This window comes from Podarcis pityusensis (assembly GCF_964106645.2).
Source record: "Podarcis pityusensis genome assembly, chromosome: 5".
Classification (NCBI taxonomy): Eukaryota; Metazoa; Chordata; class Lepidosauria; order Squamata; family Lacertidae; genus Podarcis; species Podarcis pityusensis.
In genome coordinates, this window is record NC_138032.1 from 41840026 (window position 1) to 41865268 (window position 25243).

At 49.4% G+C, this 25243-nt stretch overlaps 1 protein-coding gene across 2 annotated transcripts; it reads left to right on the forward strand.

Moving 5' to 3' along the window:
- Positions 1 to 139: 139 nt before the first annotated feature.
- On the forward strand, positions 140 to 24991 carry LOXL4 (lysyl oxidase like 4). 2 transcript variants are annotated; one of them, XM_081005871.1, is made up of 15 exons: positions 140 to 2161; positions 12679 to 12963; positions 14571 to 14731; positions 15093 to 15298; positions 17714 to 17752; positions 18145 to 18361; positions 18933 to 19116; positions 19614 to 19768; positions 20111 to 20278; positions 20514 to 20676; positions 21495 to 21738; positions 22271 to 22386; positions 22670 to 22806; positions 22926 to 23037; positions 24005 to 24991. In XM_081005871.1, the coding sequence occupies exons 2-15, from the start codon at positions 12705 to 12707 to the stop codon at positions 24073 to 24075; spliced, it is 2232 nt and encodes a 743-aa protein (XP_080861997.1). In that variant the 5' UTR covers positions 140 to 2161; positions 12679 to 12704; the 3' UTR covers positions 24076 to 24991. The 2 variants fall into 2 exon arrangements, with proteins under 2 accessions (XP_080861997.1, XP_080861996.1); XM_081005870.1 differs by lacking the exon at positions 140 to 2161 and adding an exon at positions 10153 to 11461.
- Positions 24992 to 25243: the final 252 nt, after the last annotated feature.

The following is a 25243-nucleotide window of genomic DNA, read 5'->3' on the forward strand; positions in this document are numbered from 1 at the left end:
TAATAATCTTTCTCACTTTTGGGGGGTGGGGGAGGGGGGGAACTCTGCCACTGACCCCTGGGATGAGAAAGGCAGCCAAAATGCAACAGCTTTGCCGGTGAGGTTGCCAGCAGTCACAAGGTGCTGTTTTCCCAGGTATTCTTGCTGAGCACAATATCCATTCATTCCAATGCAGCACAAAACTCAATTGAAATAAATGGGGGTTGTGTGCAGCAGTTGACGGACTTTCCCAAGGAGAAAAGTCTCGTGCTGACGGACGTCTTTGTGTTATGTAATGCTCTGCAACTGATGCCGTTTCAGTTAAGCGTCTTACACAATGAGGATGTCAGAAAGTTGCTTTGAAGAAATGGAAAGCACGTTCTATACAATAAATAAATGCCAAGAGCTATGAGCAGAGCTCTCTCCTCCCCCCCCCCCCGCCGGAGGGGCTCCCTAAACATTGTCAACTCCAGAATATGCTGGCTCAGTGAAAATGCAACCCACGAAGCTTCTCTTGCTGCACCATTGCCTTGCTGATTCATAATCTGGCATCTTTCCCCTTACAACCTCTCGATTCCTTTCTTTTTAGTGTTTGCTTTTCCAGTGTACGACAGTGACTGGAGTTAGAAGCGCAAGAGCAATTAATTTTGCCTAATGGCAAATTATAAGCTGATAAATTCTCTGTGCCCTGGGTCTCGGCTATGTAATGCTGCCCCAGCATTGCCATATTTTGAAGAGAGAAAAGAGGACACATTTGCCGACTTCTGCATTTAACTATGGATCGCTATGACAACTCTACCCATGAAAAAGAGGACATATGGCTACCCTAGGTGTCTGCCAGTGGATGCTTTTGCAGACAGGACTTTCCCCTCTCTGAAAGAGCCACAGCACAGCCTGATGAAAACGACACAAAACCCACCTTAACTCCTTTGAACGTCCGCTCCGTGCCTGTTGGACCAATCGCTTCCACTAGGTGGAAGCATTGCTCCTTTAGCATAATTTAGCAATGTTTAACAAGCGCAAAGCCAAATACAGCAGCGATAACTACCTTGCTAAGGCAGTTCCATACTTCTCATTGTTTTATGTCATGCTGGCCTTATGTACAGCTATTTTAGCATTGCCAGCAGTAGCTGGCAAGCACTGTGCCCGCTGCATCGAGGCTGACGGATGGCCTTCCTGCTTGAGATATAGCGAAATGTGGCAGGGATGATGAACGCGGTGTTGGAGCAGGGCCCTGGTAGGAGCTGAGAAGCAGGCAGGTCTCCCATGGCCTACGAGAGCCACAACTCCCCAAAGCAGGAGCTGCTGATCCTGGCTAGTGCCTCTTGACAGCTCAGGTTCCTTAAGTTGGTGGAGCAGGTCACCCGAGGTAATAAGAATACTAACCTCAGCGCTCCCAAGAAGTGGAAACCCTTCTTCACTCAAGGTGTCCCTGCTTTTCCGACACCAGAGGGCAGATGCATGCGTCATGATTTCCTGCATGGAAACCAGTATGACTGACGGCCCTTTGTGGACGTTGTCTTCCCAGTCAGCTTACCCAGGAGGAGGAGAGGGCTGAAATGTCACATGCTGCACTTCAGGGTTTCAGACACACCCAAAGCACTGAGGCTCCTTCTCTTGCTCAGCTGTCCATGCCTCCCTGCCCCTCTGCCTCCTCCCTGGCCTCTGCTCACCCATCCTTTATTTGACTTTGGGTTAAGCATCCCTGCAGTCCCAGGGATTGCTCTTTTTGCTCTGCCATTGGCTCACTCCCCACACCCTGGCTGCCTCTGGGCCAATGGGATTGCTAGAAAGCACAGCTTCTGAAATGTTTTTAACTCACCCCCTAAAGGATGAAGTACCTTGCTCAGTTGTTCTATACATTTTATATTTGAATTGTTCGCTATGTGCAATTGTTTAAACTTTTTCTATATGTAGTAGTTTTATCACATGTGGACACTATTGTAAGTCGTTCTCAGATGCCTGATCGGGAGAGATTCATAAATGAGAATAATAATACTGGATACATAAATGAAATAATGATGTTCTTGAGGAGCATAGGAAGCTGTTATGATAGTTACGCTGTTCTAAAAATACAGCATTAATATCAGTTGAAACAATTTACAATCAGAAGACTGAGAAAGGTCCTAAGACATCACCTATAAGGAGATTCCGACTAAACATCAGGAAAAACTTTCTGGCGGTAAGAGCTGTTTGACAGTGAAATGGTCTCCCTCAGGAGGTTGTGGACTCTCCTTCCTTCCTGGTTTGTTTGTTTTTTAGCAGAGGTTGGATGGCCCTTTGTCAAGAATGCTTTAGTTGAGATTCCTGCATTGCAGGGGGTTGGACTAGATGATCCCCAGGGTCCCTTCCAACTCTACAATTCTATGTACTTATCTCAGCTGTAAAAAGCCAGGGTAAAGAAATGCTTCTTTAGCATATGTTGAAAGCTTTGCTAGGTGTACCTCTATGTGGAGGGAATAACACAGCTTAGGGGCTGCCACAGAGAAGAATCCCTCCCAGATGCCCCCCCAAAAAAACCCACATTTGAGAATGGTGGAATTTCCACTAGCACCCCCCAAAAAGAAGCATTGTATGAAGAAGTTCATAGACCCAGCTTGGCACTGACTGCAGGCTTGGCACTCTGGGCAAGGTATGGCTTACAACACAGGCTTCCCTGAAATACCCATCAACTTTAAATTTTAATCCAAACCAGGCTACAGGGTGCTTTCTGAAGAGGAGATGGCAGCCTCCAGCCTCCTATTGCACAGCATCTTGCCCTGAGTCTCCCTCCTCCTTCCATCTTCTCCTTGCCTGCCTTTGTGGGAAGAGGAGAAGCAGGGAGTGTTTGTGTGGCCTAAGGGTGCCCTCCCCATCCCTGCCAGCTCTCGCAGGCCAGCCGTCAGCCTCCGCGGGGAGCTGAATGCTCTTCTATCCGTTGGCTCGGCCTCCGAAACCTCTTCCTCCTGCTGACGCTTCTCCCAATTGAACTCTGCGCCCTGCCTCCCACCGGCCCCTAAATAAAACGTCTCTGGAACGAGGTGCTGCACCTGAGACAGCTATATAAATATTGACGGGATGAGAATAGCTCCAGGCGGAGCTGTTTTTAGTGCTGCCTGAGCTGCTCCCTGGCCTTAACCACAGAACATCCCGGGCCAAGGGCCTGACACGTGCTGAGGCAGCAGCTGACAGGGAGGACCAGCTCGCCTCCTCCGCTCCGCCCTGTGCCACGTTGGACTGGCAAACGGGCGTGCCCAGCCCAGGCAGTCAATGACACAACAGCTTCCCAGCCTTGAGCTGCGATGGCTGCAGAGCTGAGTGCTCTGTGGGCAGGTCAGAGGAGGAAGAGGAAACACAACAACCAGGTGCAGGGGGAAAGGATGCTCTTATTGCCATGGGCAAAAGCCTGCAAGGGATCTAGGGAAGGAAACTGCAGCTTAGTAGGAAATGGTGGGTTTTTATTTATCTATTATGTATACAGTCCTGGGTTTAATTTCCCATGGAAGATCTCAAGTATTGGGGCTAGGAGAGTATTCCCTCCCCCCCAAGAGACCCGCAAAGAGATGCAGCCAGTCAGCCCTGGGCTTGATGGGTCTTTGGGAAAGCAATAGGTAAACACAAGAGGAATTAATTCCTGCCCGTCCAAGGGCATATTTGACAAATATGGATGAGGGTAAAGCAGGTGGCATTCCTTTCTACTTTCGAGATTCCCCAATCATTCGTCCTGCTTTGTGTACCGCGTCTGAAGTGAGCTGCGCTAAATCAGTGGGGTGACAGGGTCCCATTAGCAGCCATGTGGGGCCCCGAGATATTTCCTTTGCACATGCATCTGCGCAGGCAGGTCTGGCTCTTGATGGATGAGTCTGAAGGAAGCGGCCCAGCTGGACTGGGGTGGAGAAAATGGATCTCTGCAATCCTTTGGAGAGTCTTCTTGAGCAAAGCAGAGCCATTTTCAAACTGGCCAGCCTGCTATATTTGCAGGCTAAGCTGTGAATCGGCTTGTTCTCCTTTTCTTATGCAGGTTGTATAGGTTACACATATATTTCCTGATGTATTAACCACTTTCCATTGAACAACAGGTTTCTTTCCTTGCTGTATGATTCACTGCCAGTGTCTTGTTTGCTTTGAATCATAACCATCATCCATTCTGTTCTTGGCTAAACCGCGCAGGTTTGTGGTGTCACCAGATTCTCTGTCTCAGGTACAAAGCAGATGTGATGTGAGTCGCCCACATCACACCCAACACCCTTTTCTTGAGTTAAAAGCACCTGTGAGAGAAGGAGTCATTTGAAAGCAGGCCAAGATGACACTTGAGGAGGGGGCTAACATTTCCCCCCACACCACAGCCCCAGTAAAAACCCATCCCCGCAATTACAGTTGGCTGTGAACAGCAGGTGGGGGGCAGAAAAACTGATACCCATATATTTCCTGTCTCTCCTTCTCCCACCCCCATGGCTAACAGCAGGTGGGGGGGATTGAGATCAGAGGTGCTACATGGGGGAATCTGGATAAGCCCCTTACCTTGCACCATGGCTCTGTTTCACCCTTTCATCTGTGTTTAATAAATGGGAGGCCTGATCAAGAATCTCCCAAATCATGTTTAAATTGGTCCTTGGTGCATGTAGGTTTGTGTAGTATTTTTGTTGTAATACTATTGGATGGCACTCGGCTAAGTTTTAGTCAGAGTAGACCTTTTGAAATTAATGGACATAACAGTCATGTTCATTAATATTCAGTTAATGATTGAATATGTCCATTAAGGATGGCATACTGTAATTTAAAAATAATAATAATATCAGTGGGTCTATTCTGAGCAAAACACAGCAGAATACCACCCATTGTGAACTATTTTTATGCTGCATGCTTCCTAGTGCTCTTTTAAAAATATTAAGCTTGTGAGTTTATAAATGTTTTAAATAAATAAAACAACAGCAAATCTATTTTGCATTAAAAAAAGTGCTACCTTTTGACCTCAGTGTGTACCTCTGAATTGCATTACTGTGGCAATGAGGCATGTGTGTAAAGCTGGAGCAAAAAAAGAGAAGTTAATGCCTATCTGCATTCATAAATTTATTATACCTTCTTGTAACTCAGAGCATGAGTATCAGCCCATATTATTCTGGCATGTTCTTTTGTCTCTGAAACTAATTTGATGCATAGCTAAGCTAGAATGTGTTTTTAATGCTTCCTTCATCTTATATACATGGTTTTATGTTCTCTTCTGTTGTTCCTAAATAACCATTTTTGTTTCGTTTGTGTGATTTGCCTTGGTTATACAAAAGCTCCGTCTTCCCGCGCAGCCCTGGATTTAGACCTGCGGCTGGGGCAATGTGGATTCAGATCCCCAGTTAGCTGCAAAACTTTTCTGAGTGACCTTGGGCCAGACACTGTCTCTCAGCTTAACCTACCTCACAGGGTCAGTGTGAGGATGAAAGGGGGACTAAACTCCTTTAGAGCAAAGGCAAGATAGAAGTGCTACAGAAACAACAGCATTAGGAGTAAGTATGAAAGTTGAGCTTGGAATCTCCAATGTTGCAAAGAAATAGATGCTGCTGTGATTGAGTTAACCAGATTTACCTGTGTTGAGTTAAAATGGATGGTAAAGTGGTGGCAGCTTGGTTGAGATGCCATTGAGGAATTGGTTCAGCTCACTCCTTTTTTTCTATGCTATGACAAGTCACTCAGGAGAGTGGATCTGATTGTAAGAAATGTGCAAAGCATCTGAGCTGGATCAAGACAAGCATCCCTGATATTTGCAGATACTTGGCCAATGACGTGTCCTGGCAAATCTTCCCAAAGCTGGCAAGACGGGCAGGAAAACAAATTATCGTCAGCCCACGTGGCAGGAAGAGTGTCCCTTTCTGGTTCAATGATGCTTAGGATGGGCAGAGCCTCCCTTTGATTCACCCCAGCCAGCAATCCAAAGGTCATCTATCTTGCCTATTCTCCTCATGTTTTGCACAGAGCAGCTGCCCTGCTGCTGACAGCTCTAGGTCAAAGGCAGTCATTTTTGGAAGGATCTGGTATTTTGGCAGTTGCTCGTGCCTTGACATCATATAGCCAGAAGCCACGTGCTGGGCAGAGATGCAGAAACTGTGCCACTGCCAGCCTCTTGGTTGACCAAGCTGGGCACAAGTGGGTAGCCACAGGACTCTGCCAACAGACACGGGAGGATGCTCCCCTGTGCCCTTCTCATAAGAAATAGGGGCATGATTTTTTTCTTCCGTGGTCTTTGTCTTTCCCTGCAAAGGATTGCCAGAATGGTGAGCTCACAGGGGTATTTGGGGCCATGCTTTTTCTGGCTCCTCATGCCAGGAACCTACTCCTTAAACTCTAAGCAAACAGCCTGTAGCCACTGGCACATTCCTGCCTGGGATGTGGACTACGGCATGGGCAACGCTACTTCCTGTTTATTTCCAGCCTTGTAACGGGGCTAGTTGCTGCTAGGCGGAGGCCACAGACCGTGATGGGCAGGGCCAGGATGAGTCCCAAGGAAGTGTTGCACGGGGAAGGCAGCAGCCCAAGGAGACACCTCGCAGGAGTACAGCTGTGGACCGCGGCTAAGGTGCCTTGGCAGAGCTTTCAGAAGAATCCCAGGAGCGAGAAGAGCAGAGCTAAATTAAAGCTGGCTGCAACTGATGAGTCGTGCATCTGCTGATGGCGTCCATCTGTCTTGGGAGACAATGGAGGAGTGTGCCTTTGGGGTGGGGTGAGATCAAGCTGTTGGACAGTTGCAGCTTCTGCTGTGGTTGTAGAGACCAATGCAGGAGAGACATGTTTTGTTGCAGCTGGGGCAAACGAAGGCATCCAGTTGTGCTGCTGCAGATGCACCATGGTGTTTCTTCTCTCTGTGCTCCACCCAGCAGTCATTTCTCCTCTGGCCACTGCTGTTGATACAAGACCTGACTGTCTGTTTCCAGGCACAGCAAGGGATTCCCACAGGGTGGGGTTGATGTTGCCAGCCTTCGTGTCACGTTTGCAGACATCTTTGCAACACAGAGTTGGTCTGCCAACTGGCCTGGGTCCAGAAGCCAGCTCCCTGCAGAGCACATCCTTGCTCTACACGGAGTTCAGAAGTGATCAAAAATCAGGGAAACAAGGTCTGTTTTCTGCTCCCATGTTTCTTTCTGTTTTGGAGTGGTGCCTGTGTCTGTGTGGCCCTTAATAGAGCCTATTTTAATGCATTTGTGCACACATCATACACCCACGGTCATGACCTGCAAATATCCTCACATGTTGCACAAGTGCCCATAGGCTCACTTTTTTTTTAAGCCCATAAAATTGACACACACATTGAAAACAAAGCATGCATCTTTTTTCACGCAGCGAGCCATTAATCTTCGCAGCTTGCAGCTAGAGGGCCAGCATTCCTAAACACAGTTAAAAGACATGACTAGGCAAAACGAGGAGGAAATGGGAATATCGGTGGCTATTATTAAGCAAGACAGATGGGAGAGAGTTGCCCCCGTTGATGGTGTCCCCAGTCAATCAGCTTCTTGAAGGTGGAAATGATTGACAGAGAGCAGAGCTCTCTATTAGTATCTTGAGCTGTTATCCTCTAAAAGCCTTTGCTGGAGAGAGCAAGGAATACTCCGAAGGGACAAATGGTCACAACCTGTAAAGATGAAAGTTTACCCTGAAGCCATTTTGCAAGCAGAAGAGGAGGTCTTCTCTCTCTCCCCCCCCCCCCAATATAATAGCACTTTAATAGTTGCTACTAGGGAGTTTACTGGGAATTTGGGGGGCAGATTTATACGGAGACAGATCATTGGCCCATCTAGTTCAGCATTGTTTACATCAGGGCTGGGGAACCTTTTCTCTATGAGAGTTGAATTGCCACAGGCAATGCCAGAGTATGAGCTGTCTGGGCCCACGTGTCAGAGGTGGGTGGGGCTGGAGCCAGTGTTAGGTGGGGCTGGAGTCAAAAGGTGGTGGATCGCCCACTCTTGCCCTCCCTTTCTTGCCATCAGCATGATATTAGGTCAAGGGCTGCACGTGGCCCTCAAGCTGACCCTTGGTCTACACAAGCCGCTATCAGCGGTTCTCAACCTGTGGGTCCCCAGATGTTGTTCGACTACAACTCCCATCATCCCTGAGCGCTGGCCTTGCTAGCTAGGGGTGATGGGAGTTGTAGTCCAACAACATCTGGGGACCCACAGGTTGAGAATGGTTCTCCAGGGTTTTGGTCAGGAATGTCTCCCAGTCCTTCCTGGAGATGTCAGGAATTGAAAATGTATAGGACCTTTCTACAGCTAAAGCCTGCACTTTGCCACTGACCCACAGCCCCTTCTCTGGCATTTCACTGGTGCATTCCTCTGTCAAGTGGAAGCATGTCCCTAAGAGCAGAGGGGGCTCTGCCCCCCAACCTCAGCCTGCCTTCTAACCAAGCAGGGACATCTCTGCCTGTCACTGGCTCTGGTTCCGCATACTGTTGGTCTCATGACGCCTGCCCCACCAATCCCAATGGGCACTGCACCAGCCACCGCAGCCTATTTGCACATAGTGGAAGAGGGCAGAACTAACCTTGTTGCTAAGGAATTACATGCTGCAGATGGGGTATCCTTAAAAAAATGCACCAGAGAAGTGGAATTCTGAATCTCCAGTGGAACAATAACAGCAAGAAAAACTGGAAGAAAGTAGTTTATATTGGCACAGCATTCACAATGTCTTGGGGACCATTTTTTCTCTCTCCCCTACCCCAACAACAAGCTGTTTCAAAGATGGGAAAGGAACCTAGCTTGGGCAGAAGGCCTGGGGGAAAGGTTACAAAAGAAATACTGCCGGATGAATCTATTGATTCTCCTTGCAAATGCCTCCACATTATAATTAGACAACAAACACATTTGCTGAAGTAATGCACAGTTCCTCCCTGTGGTGGATAATGTGAAAAATAAGTATGTTTAAGATTAGTCACAAAGCAAACATTCCTCACAAGCAATGAAATTATCCCTTGAATGAGCATCATTGCAGGCTTTTTTGTTTGCATAAATGCCATTGGATCTCTCAGTTCTACAAGTGGGCTCATCTTCCATCAGGTCTTCCCGGATAAATGAAACAGAATTACCGCCTGCCTCAGTTCCTCTTTTTCCTCTATTCAGCCTGAATGCATCTGTGATTTTCTTGAATATCCTAAAAGTAGAGGCATCTAGTCTGTGGACTGGTGAATTCCTTTGTATCACCAGTTCTGTTATTATAGAGGACGTTCGTGGGAGAATTACATTTTGCAATCAAAGGGCATATCTAGACTGTTGCTATTTTCGGGTGGGATTCCATCACACACCTGCAAATTCAGGTTGTACAGTTAAAGTTGACTGGGAGGTCTTGTATGACAAACCCACTTCCTCAAATGGTCAGACTTTTTGTGATAAAGGGAAGTACTGGGAAATACTCTGGAAAGTGTGGAATAACACTTGCTTTGATGCAACATCATCTAACTGACCTGAAAACAAATAAGAGCGGATGCTCATTAAATAGCTGATACTGTCTAATATCCCCACAAGAAATCAGGATGGTAGTTTTTTCTTTTAAAAGGTTGTGTGAAAGTGCCCTTAGAAGATTCTTGGTCCTGCGATCTTTTGAAGGGAAGGGTTGTGTGAATAACCAGCAGCAAGCTGTTTTGGAGATTTGCAATTTTGTTGAGCAGACAATTGTTGTAGGTACAACCTTAGGTGAGAATAATTATGCAGATGAGGACACTGTGTTGAGATGTAATTTGGTGCCGACCCTACCATTAGGCAGAGTCAGGCAGATGCTCAGGAGTGTGGAACAGACAGAGGTGTGCAGAAGACCACATGACCAGCCCTGCACCCCACCCTCAGGCTAGCCTGGTACCGTCAGATTCAGTTGAGGGCATTGCCATGTTGCCTGTGTGGAAGAGTCAACTGCCAATGTAGCTGGTTTCCATACACTGACTAGGAGAAGGCACCATCTTGTCTTTCCTCAGGCAGAAAAATGTCTTAGGCAGGCTTTGATGTAAGCTGACTCCACATCCAAGGCCTGAGCATTTGAACCCTGCATTTCATTCTTTTCACAGCCTTGGCTCTCTTGTGATTAGGCAGACTCTCACATGAAAGGGAGCAGAGAGGCAAAGATCCTCTTCCTTTGTTGGAGAGAGAGAGAGAGAGAGAGAGAGAGAGAGAGAGAGAGAGAGTATCAGAACTGCTACCTGTGAAACCTAATGTGAGATCCATCATCCGTAGCCTTTGAAACACAGGCTTCTTATTTCCTTTGGAGAACAGTTATGGGGAAACAACTGCCTACCAGGAATCTTGCTTGGTTTTGTCTGAAATCTAAAGATTTCAAAACTTGAGATGGCAGAGCCTTCAAGCTTCTGCTTAGTGAAGTTAAGGAAGATGGTGAGACTTGGCTGTGGCCACGTGGGCATTCTGGGACAGAGCTAAGGTTTCCCATCCCAGGGATGTTGATGGGATCAATGCAGGAAAAGTTTACTCAGATTCCAATCCTGCTCCAGGAGCGATGCCAACTATTAGGGTGTATCAGGAGCAAGTCTGTATTGCTGCTGCTTTAGCTTCCTCTACCCTTCAAAAGAGAAACCTTTCCCACACACCCAACAGGCCAGAGAGCCTCCTGGATTTCCCCTTAAATATGTGGTATAGCTTCTCTCGCCAGCCCTGGTCATCCAACAGGGTCACAGGATGCCCATGCACTTTGGGCCAACTCAATCCTGGACACGTAGGGTTTGGAGAGGCACAAACACAAGCATTCAACTGGCAGCATCCTGGCAGGGACTTCCCCATCCTCCCTGCAAATCACATTGCCCTTTTCTCTGCCCAGATGCCCTTTCAGAAGGATATCCAACAGGTGAAGTCTACCCCGGATGCATCAATACTTCAGCTCTTGGCAGCTTTTAAGACTGGGCTGGGGAACCTGTGACCCGCCATACATTCATAGAATCGTAGAATTGGATGGGACCCCATGGGTCATCTAGTCCAACCCCTGGGCAAGCAGGAATCTTCTTATTGGACTCTGGCTCCCAAAAGTCGGAGTCAGCAAGAGCGATGGTCAGGAATGATGGAAAAAGCCCTCCAACACTATCTGGAGGACCAGCCCTGATTTAAACGCAAAGGGACCTGCCCAAAGTTTTTTTTCCCCTAAGGTGGAGAAAGCAGCGGCATGCTGCGGCCACCCTATTCGTGGGCTCTTTCTGAAGGCCCCCCCTCCCTCTTGAGCATCCAGGCAGTCGAGGCTCCGTCCTGCCCTGCCCCTTCTCGGATCTGTCCGAGAGCCAGGGGGGGCGGCCGCCACGATAAAAAGGCTGGACGGGACGGGCTGCGGACGAGAGGCGGCAGCGCGGGGACAGGCTCGGCTCACCTCTCGCTCTCTGCCCCGCGTGGACATCCTGGTCGGGATCGACGCCGCCTGAGCGCCCCCAGCCCCTGCGCTTCTCCTCTCCGGCTCCGTCGCTCGTGGCCGCCAGCATCGCTCACTTGTTGTCTGAAGCCCCGTCTCTCCTTCTCCTGGACTGGCTGAGCCGCGCGTGCACGTGAGTATTCAGACGGAAAGTCTCGCTGGGGAGAGAGGTTTTGCGGGACTGGCTCTGGATTTCTGGGGAGATTTATTATTTTGGGGGTGGGGGAGAGGGGGTGTCCCCTGCAACTCTTTCCCCAAAAAATTGGGCGCGTTGGTTATTTTGCAATACAGAACACACACACCCCAAAAGAAAACCAGGTGGTAGAAAGACATGGAACATGGATCCCAATAGCAAGTGCATTCTGTTGATTTGGGGGGGGGGGTGTATTGGGAAAATAGCGATAAAAGAGGGGAGGGTCCGGCAATGTTTCCTTTTCTCTCCCATGAGGGGGTTGAACTAGATGACCCTGGAGTCCCTTCCGATTCTATGAGCTCTGCATTCTCAGGTGAAAACACTGACAACCGCTACCCCCGCCCCCCCAAACCACCCAAGGCAGCGTCTAAATAAAGGAAAAGCAGACAAACAAACATCTCAGTTCTCTGAATTGGAGGTATTCAGCAGAAGATTATAAGTCACCATCCCGCGCGTGTGGGTGGCTGGAATGTTCTTGCCTCAACCTGTTCACATCTGTCTCTCTGTCCCTCCACATCTGTCTGTCGGCCATCCATTCATCCCGGAGGGACGGGCTGTGCGTTTTTTTGTTTTGTTTTAACCCTGTACAGTATCAGTGTTAGTTGCTTCAAGTGAGATAACTATAATCATTTCCTGGTCCTGAATTTTTTGTTTTGGCTGTTTTCACACACACTCTCCCAAACGAGTGTTGGTCTTAAAATACTGTGTTACAAGCCACCTTGAAAGTCTCCAATGGAAAAGCAGGATATAAATGTTTTTTAAAATCAGTCGCAGTAATTAACAATAGAAACTGTTTAACTGCAAAGTTTTATTCTGTCTTCATTTGTCCCTAGCATGACAATAGGATGGGAAAAACTAACGTGATGACTCTGGACTACAACTCCCATCATCCCTAGCCATTGGCTGTGCTGACCAGGGCTGATGGGAGATGGAGTCCAACAGCAACTGGAGGACCCTGCTGTAGTACAATCTTCAGTCTTTTGGGAAGGACCAGCCCTGTTAGACTTGCCCAGCCGCTTTCCTTCTCACCCTGTAACTTTGTGTGTCTGTAATGATACCTGATCAAACATGGATTCATTGTAGCAGGGAGTTCCGCTGACCTCGTTCCTTACCCAGAAAACTATGTTTCCATTAATCAGGTTTCTCATATCTCCCAGGTCTCACCGTCATCTTTGGACCAACGATGCTCTCTCATCTCACCTTCCTCCTGCTGGCATGCCTGGCTGTGCCCAGCGGGGCCCAGCGTCCACAGATTCAGCTACGGCTGGTGGGGCCCAGGAGCCAAGTAGGCGAAGGGCGGCTGGAAGTGTTGTACAATGGGCAGTGGGGCACCGTGTGTGACGACGACTTCAACATCCATGTGGCGGGCGTGGCTTGCAGGGAGCTGGGCTACGAAGGTGCCGTGAACTGGGCGCACAGTGCCAAGTACGGCCCAGGAGATGGTAAGGAGGAACTGGAATGGGGGGACATGGGGTGGTGCTGCTGCTGGGCTCAGATTTAGATGGGTTTCATAATAGAATCATGGAATTGTAGAGCTGGAAGGGACCACGAGGGTCATCTAGTCCAACCCCCTGCAATGCAGGAATCTTTTTGCCCAATGTTGGGCTTGAACCTACGACCATGAGATTAAGAGTCTTGTGCTCTACTGACTGAGCTATCCTGCAGACTTCAGCCTTCTGACCTATTCCCAGTTTCCAAGCTGAGGACCTGCAAAGAGGACCTCTGAGCATTGTCTTCACCGTCAAGTAACCACAGTCCACATTAAGATCATGGGCCCTTGTTTTCAGGATCTGAAATGCTGCTTCCAGGCCAGTCTGAGCTGTACAGAACATTTCCTTTTTAGAAACGAGTGCTTTGGTCAGGCTCTAGCCTTCTTATCAGCTCCAGTGTCACCAAGGGCTCGCAGTGGGTGGAAGATTTGGTTTGGCACACCTCAATAAAACTGCTCTCGGCAAGGGGCACCATAAAGAGGAGGGCAAGTGTGCCACCTGGAGTTTTTTAGAAGGAACTCCCTGCTAATGGTTCACTTCAACCCTGCTCAGTGTTCCAAAGTGCTGGCTGCCTTGCCAAGGGCACAGAGATGCCAACCTGGAGTGGCACCAAAGGTGGAGAAATTGCTTTTGAAAATGTGCTTGTCTGTTGGCACGCACATCTGAAATGTACGTCACCATCTTGAACCTATGCATCCAGGTCTAGGGGGCTGTGGAATGCCAGACCCCCTCTATGATGCAGCGTATTTCGTTCAGGCTCATTTATATCCATGGTGCTTTTTTCTTTTCTTTTCGGTCAGGTAATTCTACTGAAAATATCTCAGGTCTGAAAATATCTCATGTCGCCGCAGATAGGCTGGCATCCGATTAGCACAGTCAATCTGCCCAGAGAAATCTGCATGATAAATTAAGTCCTTGTTCTAATGTCAAATGCTTTGGTGTTGTGCTAATGGGAAGATTTACCTTAGCAGGGATGGGCAGACTTCAGGTTTAGGGGATGTACTCTGGATCCCCCCCTCCAAACTTGAACCCCAACGTTCACCATCCAGAACCAGGTACAAAATAGTGGCTCCAAAGAGGCAGATATTTATTTATAATGACTGAGCACATAAGCAGCACAGAAACCTGGTTTTGGTACCCAAACTGAACTCAGGGGTATTTTTGCTCAAAATCATCTCCATCTTTCCACCCACCCTCAGCAGCCTCATTTAGAAAAAGATAGGTGTTTTTCTTTTACAGTACAATCCTATACATGTTAGCTCAGAAATAGCTCAATGGGACTTGCTCCCAGAGAAGTGGGTACAGGAATGTGGCGTTATCATTCCTGTTTCCAAGCAACTAAAATTGGGAGCCAAGAAACCCTTGATCACCTACTGAAGATCACCCAGGGGTCTCCTACCAGTAGGTTTTTGTCTGCTTTCTGCCTACCCCTGCCTTACAGTATAAATCAGAGAGTATGGGTTTTCCTAGGAAAGTGGCACCTACCTGGAGGAAATCGGGCTGTGACAGCCATGCTTGGAAAAAGAATAGCTAGGAATCCTTGTTCTGTCTATCCATAGGCCCCATCTGGCTGGACAACATGCGCTGCTCTGGCACAGAAAGTTCCTTGGCTGAGTGTGAATCCAATGGCTGGGGTGTGACAGACTGCAACCACAACGAGGACACGGGCGTGATCTGCACAGGTCTACGCCGATCCAACCCAGCTACGGCACGCATCCAGGTGAGGGCCTCTCATTGGACACTGGAGCTCTGCAAGAGGGGCTGTGTGGACAGCCTTTGACCCTCCAGATGTTGCTTAACAATAACTCCTATCAGTCATGGCCAGTTGGCCAATGGGTAGGGATGATAGGACTCAGAGTTCAGCAACATCTGGAGAGCTAAAGGTTCCCCACATCTGGCTTAGACCCACGTCTCATGCCTATTTGCTCTGATGTGAGCTGAACTGAGTTTCATGGTAAATATTCCTCAGTAACTGGCCATAAATCTGCAGCCTAATGGGAGACAAACCCAACCTTGGAACATGTCTCCCCTCATCTGTGGACGGGTGAAGTAACATGTACCATTTCCTTTCTTTCGCGCAGGACTCCAGAGTGGAAGAGGTGCGTATCAAGCCAATCCTGGCCAGGGCCAAGTTGGCTTCTCCCATCACAGAAGGCGCCCTGGAAGTGAAAATCCATGGGCGTTGGCGCCAGGTGTGTGATGCCGGGTGGACGCGCAACAACACTCGAGTGGTGTGTGGGATGCTGGGCTTCCCCAAGGAAGGACGAGTTGCCACAGGCTTCTACAGGTCAGAGCTGGTGGGGGGAGGGGGGCTGCACAGGTGGAAGGGCAAGTTGCCTTGTCAGGGTGCAGTGGTGCAGATGCGGCTGAGAAAGCAACAGAGGGCACCCATGATGGGAGGCAGCTTGATGTGCATGCACAAAGGGTGCATATGCATCAGTATAGGATGTTTGGTGGGGAAGCATTTGGTGCATAGGAACACCGGAAGCTGTTTAAGTCAGATGATTAGGTCTACCTTGTTTGCTATTGTTACAGAAGCCTGGCACCTGTCCCACACGGGATCTCAGGCGCCCACACAGATTCTGTGTCCCTTTTGAGAATAGAAGACACAGCGGAGGTTGTTATGCTTTAAGAAATAGCATTTATTCGCCTGTTTACACCTTCCATCTGCATGGAGGAGGTTCAGATCCTACAGCATGGTCCACAGCAGTGCAGGCAGTTTTTCTTTCACCCTCACCAATATTTTCCCTTCCTCCTCTTTCTTCTTCCCAGAAACCCCTTGCCCTCCCCTGAGCTGTTACCCTGGCAACCTTCCAAATCTCCAGTCTCTGGTCATACCTGGGACAAGGAGTTGTTGATGACCCTCAATGGCTCTCTAACTTTTATTATTTTTCTTTTTTTATAACACAAAATATAACAACTTTTCAAACACAAATCAAACACTTTTGCTCCACCGAGCACACAACTTCCCTCCTTCCCTTCAACTGGTTTCCCAATTTCTAATAAATTGCATGCGCATTTCAACTGCCAGTTTCTGTCCTTCAGTATATATCAAGTTGGGTTTTTTTGTCCATGATCAGATACTATTTTTACATTACATCACAAAATTTATTTCAGTCCTGCTAGTGTCTTCACATTTTTGCAATAATCTTTCAAGTACTCCATAAATTTACTCCAATCTCTTTGGAATTTCTGGTCGCCTTGGTTCCGGATCCTAACAGTCAGCTTGGCTAACTCCACATATGGCTGTTCTCACATAGACTCATAGAACTGTAGAGTTGGAAGGGACCACGAGGGGCATCTAGTCCAACCCCCTGCAATGCAGGATTCTTTTGCCCAACCTGGGGCTTGAACCCACAACCCTGAGATTGAGAGTGTCCTGTTCTACCAACTGAGCTACCCCAGAGTCTTATGCAGTATGTGATTTGGTCTTTTTTTAAAACACCATTTTCACAATAGTCCTGCATACACAGGTGACTGGTGCACATGAGTGGCTTCCTGGGGCACAATGGCCTCTCTATGTCTTGCCTCAGTGTCCATTTTTGTCTCTCACGACTGTCCTGTCCCATTCCTGTGGCTTTGTGGGATCTGACTATGCCCCCCCCTCATGTGCTGGTAGTCCCACGTGCCCCTGTTTTCTTCTGCTCATCTTCCATGCTCCACCCACCATTCTCTCTATAAATATAGCCCTGCAATGAGCAGGTGTGGGTGCCAGGACCATCTCTCTGGCGGGATGAGCCAAACCGCAGTGGGGTAATTACAGAGAAGGCTGGGGCTGGCCCAGGCAGCTTCTCACAGAGGAGAAGGACCTGCTGTTTCTGGCTCTGAGCCTGGGAGGCTTCCTCCCCAGACCAACATATTTCTTGCGGGCTGTGGAGAGACTTGGGCCCATCTTCCCAGACCATGAGGGTGAGGATTCAGCTAAAGATGCCAAAGCCCTTGGTACAGCTGCACAATCTTGATTTAGATTACCCATCCTTTTCTGTGGCTGCTGGCACTCTTGTACCATTTGCCACAGCTCTGGAATTTGTTTACAGGAGAAACCGTGCAGCTTTCCAGGAGTCCGGTGGTCGTGAGGGCATAACAACAGTAGCATCATCCAGTTGCTGTTTGAAATGTGGGCAGCTCCCCCAGAGGGAAAAAGTGGGAGAAAGGAAGGGCAGTTGGATGAATAAGGCTCTGGAACGGGTGTTTACTTTGTATTGTGTCTTTTAAATTTACTGCAGTTTTCTGTGTTGTTGGTCCCCCCCCATTTTTATTACATGTCATACATTACTTTGAGATGTGTGAGAAAGGTGATAAATAAGTAAATTGTTATGACTATTAGTAATAGTAGTAGTAGAATAAGTGTTTAGAATCTATGATGATGAACTTTTTGAAAAAGAACCCATCCAAACAAAAAGTCAGTGCTTTTTTTCTTTAAAAATGTTTAGGCGTACTCTCATTTTGACTCAAAAAAACCCCACCGTTTTATAGTTCAAATCGGGAAAAATAAATACAGTAAATGGACAAAAGTACAAAGATACACAAAATGTTTAGGGGTATGCGTACCACTGCATCCCCCCCAGAAAAAACCACTGCAAAACGTCTCAATAGAAAGCACATTTGGGTCTCTATAGAAGTGGCAACTCCAGTCACACACCATGCGTGTTCTCAATACCACTCTCCTGATGCACTGATATTCAATCTTCTCACCCTTCAGGAAACTCTGGAATCAGAAGCTGAAGGATCCACGGTCCAGGTGAGGATTTTTACCAGTCTTGTCCTTCTGTTCAGCAGTGCACAATCAAAATTTGATAAGAAGAGACTTGAAATGCTAGGAAGCAGAAGCATCATCTCTAGAGGCCAGAATATGAGATCTCTGCACAAGGATGACCCCTCTCCTGTCCAAAAGTCCCCTTTGATGACCCCTACCCTGTCCAAAAGTCAGGATGGGCAATGTCTGCCTCAGGCTCAGAGCCAGAAGTGAGATGTGGGTCTCAGGGATTTGTTTGCCCCCCTCCCCTTTCCCTGCTTGCTCCCAAGAGTTTTTAGCAGCAAATTTTTGAAGCACCAGCAAAGATTGTGAGAGGAAAGATCATTTGGGATGTGGTCCACCCACCTCCCTATCACCTCTGCCTTTTAATTTTACAGTTTAAAGAGCCTGACTGCAAACAACACATTCTGGATCCACCGGATCAAGTGCCTGGGCACGGAGGCCCATCTGGGTGAATGCAAACTGCATGTGCCTCCTCCAGCTAGGAACCAACCTTCCTGTCCCGGGGGCATGCATGCCCTGGTCAGCTGTATAGCAGGACCACAGTTCCAGCCTATCAGAGCCAAGCTGCCTGGCCAAGCCAAGCCCAAAGAGGTAAGCAGAAGGGGGCACATTTCCCACTGGGCAGAGTCGGTGTCAGACACACCTTGCAAGAAGGATTCCCTTATTTATTTCATAAAATTTAAACACCGCTTGATTGTAAAGGGGGGCGGACACCTTAAAGTGGTTTACAAAAGATAAGACTATAAAACCAAGAACTAGACCAAAGTCTTCCTATCAAGCGTGGGAGAACTGATGGTGCAGTGGAACTGTAGGTTCCACCAATAACTGCACTGTCATGGCAAAAAAAACCATTATTTCCCTCTTGGTCTTCCCTGCCATTGCTACTTTAGAAGTCACCCAGTCCTAGTAGCCAGCTCCTAGGGGGCAATGTCCCTTCGGCCCCCCAATAAAATATTTGAGGGGGCTGCTGCCCCAAATTTGGTGGGCATTGCCATTCAAATGGTGTGCGTGTGCCACATCCTGTGATCAGTTATGTGGGGTGGGGCTTACTTTCCCCAATTTTTTTATTATGCCAGTATTTTATTCAAGTTGGCAGCTTTGTCAAGACAGGCAGGTGCCCTCGTGCCTGCTTTGTCTCATATCCGCTTTTCCACTCCTGCAGGAGCAGCAGGTTCGTCTCCGTGCGGGCGCACAAATAGGTGAAGGGCGTGTGGAAGTGCTGGTGGGTGGCCAGTGGGGCACCGTGTGTGATGAAGACTGGGACCTGCCTGCCGCCAGTGTGGTGTGCCGACAACTGGGATATGGCACGGCACGAGAAGCTCTTTCCAGGGCTCAGCTGGGCCAAGGTGAGTGGAGGATGAGGCTATGCAAGCATTACAGGGGAGCTTCCCTCGTCCTATGGGGGAAGGAGAGACAAGGAAAGGACCAGTTCTGGGCCAGGTGTCCCTCCCTCTAGAACACGCCACAGAGCCACACAGTTTGGAAGGGGAAAGGGAGACCCATGGAGGGTGGCAGAAGGAATCTTTGGTGATGGAGAGTGTGGGCTGGGGAGAGAGATCCAAGGGACTGTTGAGGCAGGGGAGGAAGAAGAAGAAGCAGGGAGAGGAAGAACCAAGCAAAACATCATGCTGGGATAGCTCAGTCAGTAGAGCGTGAGACTCTTAATCGTGGGTCGGGGGTTTGAGCCCCACATCGGGCAAAAGATTCCTGCATTGTAGGGGGTTGAAGTGGGTGGCCCTCATGGTCCCTCCTGACTCTACAATTCCATGAAAACAGAGGTTGGGGAAGCAGTGAGGCCAGTCTGGTGACTGTCCATCCCTACTAAAAGCGGCTCCTGTTACAGGCCTGGGTCCCATCCACTTGACAAGAGTGCGGTGCAGGGGCTACGAGCGCTCGCTGGCAGAGTGCCGCTCCCAAGGGGCGATGCAGACGGGGTGCCGTCATGAAGCAGATGCGGCTGTTCGCTGTAATGTGCCCCAGACAGAAGCTCGGAGCCAGGTAAGACCCGATTCCTTGGGGGCACACAGGGAGTGAGACAAATAACACGAGGAGGGGAATCAGGTGTTATTCTTTTGGACTCTGGTAGCTGAACTGACATTTGCTGGGCCCCAAGTTCAGGGCTGGGGGGCTGCAAAGCGGCTGAGGCCCATCTCAAGCCCATGTGAAGACAAACAGCTGCCACTTGGTTCACCCAAGAGGTGAGGTGCTCTCAAGCCTCCATCCCTTAGTCACTGGGCCCTTTCCTTCTCTGAATTCTTAGCAGCGGCCATAGGTACACCTGAGACCCAGACCTCACCACACTGGAATGATCTAGCCCATTAATCCATTTCCCTCTTTCAGGTACGCCTGGCCGGTGGGCGCACTCCAGAGGAGGGCGTGGTTGAGATCCTGGTTTCCAAGGGAGGTGCCTTGCGCTGGGGTGCCGTCTGCGGGGAACACTGGGGACTCCAGGAAGCCATGGTCGTGTGCCGGCAACTGGGGTTGGGCTTTGCCAGCCATGCTCTCCAGGTGAGTTCTTGCACCCAGAGCCAGGTTCTGATCCTGCCTTGAGCAGTCAGCTGCACGTGGCTCACTTCCTCAGTCGCACGGATGGAGGCTGAGGCTTCCTGTCCAAACATCCAGAGCTGGGGAGGAGTTGAACAGGGCGCCTTGGAGCTTATGTGATGAAGGGCTGCTTCACACGCAATGCTCCCAGGGTCATGTGGGGTTTTGTTCAACAGAATTGCCTTTGCTCTCTTTACAGGAGACATGGTACTGGAAGGGAAACTCTGACGCTGCCAAGGTGGTGCTGAGCGGCGTGCGCTGCAAAGGCACTGAACTCTCCATCCTGGAGTGCCAGCACCATGGGCCTGTGCACTGCCCGTCCGGAGGGGGGCGATTTTCTGCCGGAGTCACCTGCACCAGCAGTGAGTGGAAAGGGAAACAGACCAGCATCGGTGGCAGCACATCACATGATATGGCAGCTACATCTGTGGGGATGTAGCAGCCACGTAGAGAGCTAGTGTGGCATAATGGTTAGAGTCTTGGACCAGGACCTGCGAGAGCAGGGTTCGAATCCCTACTCAGCCATGAAGCTCTTTGGGTGACCTTGGACCCATCGCCTTCTATCTCTTAGCCTAGCCTATCTCATAGGGTGGTTGTGATGATTAAATGAAGAAGAGGAGAACCATGTACACCGCCTTGAGATCCTTGGAAGATAAAACTGGCATATAAATGTAATAAATAAAAAACATGAGAAGCATAGTTCTGTCCTGGGGGAAGGCAGGTAGATTCATCTCTGGCCAGGTCCAGACAGAGGGGGGGGCATATGGGCCACTTGGCCTGGGCCTCCGATTCCAAAGGGGGCCTTGGTCAGCATATTCACAATCGCAGAGGATGCACTGGGGCCTTGAAATAAAATTATTTGTCAGCATAACTTTTGTGAAAATTATTTATATACTTACTTATTTATAAGACCTCAGTTATCCCCAGGGTAAAAAAAGGGGGGCACATTATCTACCCGGTCCAGGCTTCTGCCTGGCTCTGCAAGGCCCTTTCTCTGGCCATATGCCAAAGCTGAGCCAAGGACTGCAGTGCTGAGTTCAAAGGATACAGCTATTCGGGAGGCGCTTGGGAGGGAGCAGTACGGCAGATCAGGGTTGTCTGTCCTCAGAGTTTAACCTCCCACTACACACACAGTCGGGACAGCGGGACACCTCATGTAACTTTGGACTTCTCTTTGCAGGTGCCCCAGATCTGGTGATGAGTGCCCAAATAGTGCAGGAGACTGCCTATCTGGAGGACCGCCCACTGAGCATGCTGTCCTGTGCGCACGAAGAAGGCTGCCTTTCTGCCTCTGCCGATCGCATGGAGTGGCCCTACGGCCATCGCCGCCTGCTGCGCTTCTCCTCGCAGATCCACAACCTCGGCCGGGCTGACTTCCTTCCAAAAACCGGGCGCCACGCCTGGATCTGGCACCAGTGCCACAGGTAGGGGGTTCCCTCTTGACACAGCGCTGCCACTCCTGCCGTGCTGAGTTAACCGCTAGCAGAGGGATGCAGGTGCCCTATGGAGCACGTGCAGGATTTGGAGCTGGATGCCAGAAACCGATTGTCAGGATCTGCCTGCTATGCATATGCGGTCCAGACTTCCTTTCCTCTCCCCAAACCCAGTGGCTTCCTCTCCCTGTGAGATGAGGCTCACGTGTCCCAAAGAGCAGCATTTACCCCCGGCGAGATGTTTTGTGGTGCAAGCGGAGTTTGTTGCATCTGGGAAAATAGCAACGTTGACACCAGGCTTGTCATTATGGGTGAGCGGGGTTGCAGAGCTATAATAGTAGCTCAGCCGACAGCCCCGCCTAATCCTCCTGCACTGCCCGGCTTCATGGATCAGCAGATTTCTACTCCTCCCCAGCCCCAAAAAAGGGCTCCAGTGGCCGCTGCCCAGCCCAGCCCACTCTCTCCCCAACCCTCACCTTCCCCTGATTGCACAGCAGGCTCCTGATGGCCCTTCCTCCCACAGGCACTACCACAGCATAGAGGTTTTCACCCACTATGACTTGCTGACTCTCAATGGCTCCAGGGTGGCTCAAGGACACAAGGCCAGCTTCTGCCTGGAGGACACCAACTGCCCAGATGGTAAGTGCCAAGAGGGTGCAGGGGCAAAGCCAGAATCTGGGGTTGCCTCTACAGATGGGGTCCCCAAACTTTTTTCTGAGCCACTCCCCATCCCCACCCCTGGTTCCATAAAGTCCTCTCCAGTGGGTTGGACTAGTTGACTCTCATTGTCCCTTCCAATTCTATGATTCTAAGTTATGCACACAAGCAGCCCCTGAAAGCAGAGGACCTTGGCAGTGATGCAGGGCAGGCCTTATTCTGTATCAGTGCATTGAGAACCCAGCCTATGGTCATTCCCCTACAGGACTGCAGCGGCGCTTTGCCTGTGCCAACTTTGGAGAGCAAGGTGTCAGCGTAGGCTGCTGGGACACATACAGACATGACATTGACTGCCAGTGGGTGGACATCACCGATGTGCCAAGTGGGAGTTACATCTTCCAGGTAAGTGGTGGCAAGTGACAGGGATGGGCAGGTGGACCGATCTGGACACAGAACATCCCCCTTCCCACAATAGCTCTCTGAGCCAAGCTTACAGCAGTCTCTACCCTCTGCCCTACCAGGTGGTTGTGAATCCAAAACACGAGGTAGCTGAGTCGGATTTCTCCAACAATGTCCTTCGCTGCCAGTGCCAGTATGACGGACACCGCATCTGGGTACACGGGTGCCACACAGGTAAGAAGAGAACAGCGAGGGAGCCTTGGCTATGGCCAAAGCTGGGTGGGGGAGATGCGCACTGCAACAGGACTGCAGAACACGAATAGTGTTATGATCTGGGGTTGTATGACAGCAAAAGGTGTGGGCAGAATTTGGGTCCTCAATGGGAATGTAAATGCCCCAAAATACATTCAAATGAAGGAAAGCTACTGCATATCAACCCAAGCAAGTTGTGTTTCCTTTTTCTGGTTATTTGGCTATAACTTTTGATAGAATACAGATAATTTTACAAACTTTGTTGCATTACATTCTTCATTAAATTATCTTTCCATTGATATATATTTTATGGTATTACAAAAAATAAAAGTGGTGTTATGAGCCATCAAACCTCAGAAATACACTTTTTCCAAAAGGTTTCCACAAATTTGGCCACTAGTGTATTATTATTATTATTATTATTATTATTATTATTAGCCACCCATCTGATTGGGTTGCCCCAGCCACTCTGGGTGGCTTCCAGCAAAATATAAAAACACCATAAAACATCAAACATTAAAAACTTCCCTATGCAGGGCTGCCTTCAGATGTCCTCTAAAAGTCAGATAGTTGTTTATTTCATTGAGATCTGATGGGAAGGCGTTCCACAGGGTGGGCACCACTACCGAGAAGGCCCTCTCCCTGTAGCTTCAATACTTGCAGTGAGGGAACTGCCAGAAGGCCCTCGGAGGAGAATCTCAGTGTCTGGGCTGAATGACAGGGGTGGAGGTGCTCCTTCAGGTATACAGAGCCATTTAGGGCTTTAAAGGTCAGCACCAACACTTCGAATTGTGCTCGGAAACGTCCTGGGAACCTTTAGGATTGGTGTTATATGGTTCCAGCGGTTGCTCCCTGTCACCAATCTGGCTGCCTTATTCTGGATTAGTTGTAGTGTCTGAGTCACCGTCAAAAGTAACCCAAAGCCACTGTTTCTTCCTCTCACTTTTAGGCGATGAATATGGAGCCAACATAGAATGGGATGAAGAGGCACAGCAGAGACTAGCCAGCAACTTGGTCTGAGGCAAAAGCAGTGCAAGGAATTCAGGTTCTCAACTGTTCCTGGGCCCAGAACCTGCTCAAAACTCAGAGCAAACAGCAGATACCAGCTGGCACACAAATGATAGCTGAAAGGATTGTCTCCATGCCTCCCTGCCTTACCACCAGCCTTGGGGTGACATGCAGCAGCAGCAGCAGCAGCAACAACAACTATCCTTGCAGTGCCTGTTGCCCCTTGGCCTGCTTATCCAGCCCAGCCTGCACGGTCTGCTTCCTATTTTTACTGAGGTTGGCAGCTACGGACGAAAATGGGGCTGAAATGAGCTGGGAGGCTATAGAGTCTTCTCTGTCCACCCCCACCCTTACCCCACCCAGGCCAAGAAAGTAGCACTGCTCAGAAGAGGCCTTTTCCTCTTGCCTCTCTGGCAGATGGGCACGGGAGCAGCCCAGCCCAGAGTGACTACCTCAACCAGCTCCACCCGCTGAAGAATTCTGCCTCAGGAGCCCATGTATTTGGGGGCAGCCCTGTTTGCTGGCTAGTCCCACAGGCATCCCCACCTCTACCACTGGCACGGAGGAGCCACCTTCCTGCCCATGGGCACAGAACCCTGTGACGTATCTCTGAGTCTGAGGGAAACCAGGCATCTGGGCCCTTGCCTGCTACACACTCCAGCTGGGATGTTCCTGAGGCTTAAACTTTAAGGGATTGGGGAAGAGGGTCTGGTGCTATCTGTGGAGTTATTTAATGTGCAATGGACTGTGACGGCCGACAGCATGGAGGGCAAAGGCCCTGTGTAGGGGGGGGTCACTTGGTCACCTCAGGGAAGAGTCCTCGACCCCACTCCACCAGCCCAAGCGCCAAAGGGCTCTCCGTCTCCACATTTCATAGGGCTTGTTCCTGCCAATAAAGGTTGTTGTGTTTTGTTTTTTAAAAAAACTAGGCAATGGTGTTTGTGTGACTGAGTCATAGAGTGGAGTAAAAACACAGAGGTATGCAATGCCTCCGTTGGGGGTTGCTGCTTCTTCGCTCTTCCTGCAAGAGGCAAGACCACAGGGGCAAGCGGATAAATAGCAGAGGAAGGCAGAGGGGTGGGGGACTCTGAGGGCCACATTCCTTTCTGAGCAATCTTCCAGGGGTCCACATGCCCAGAATTGGGTGGGGCAATGAATGTAAACATCACCTATGCACAGT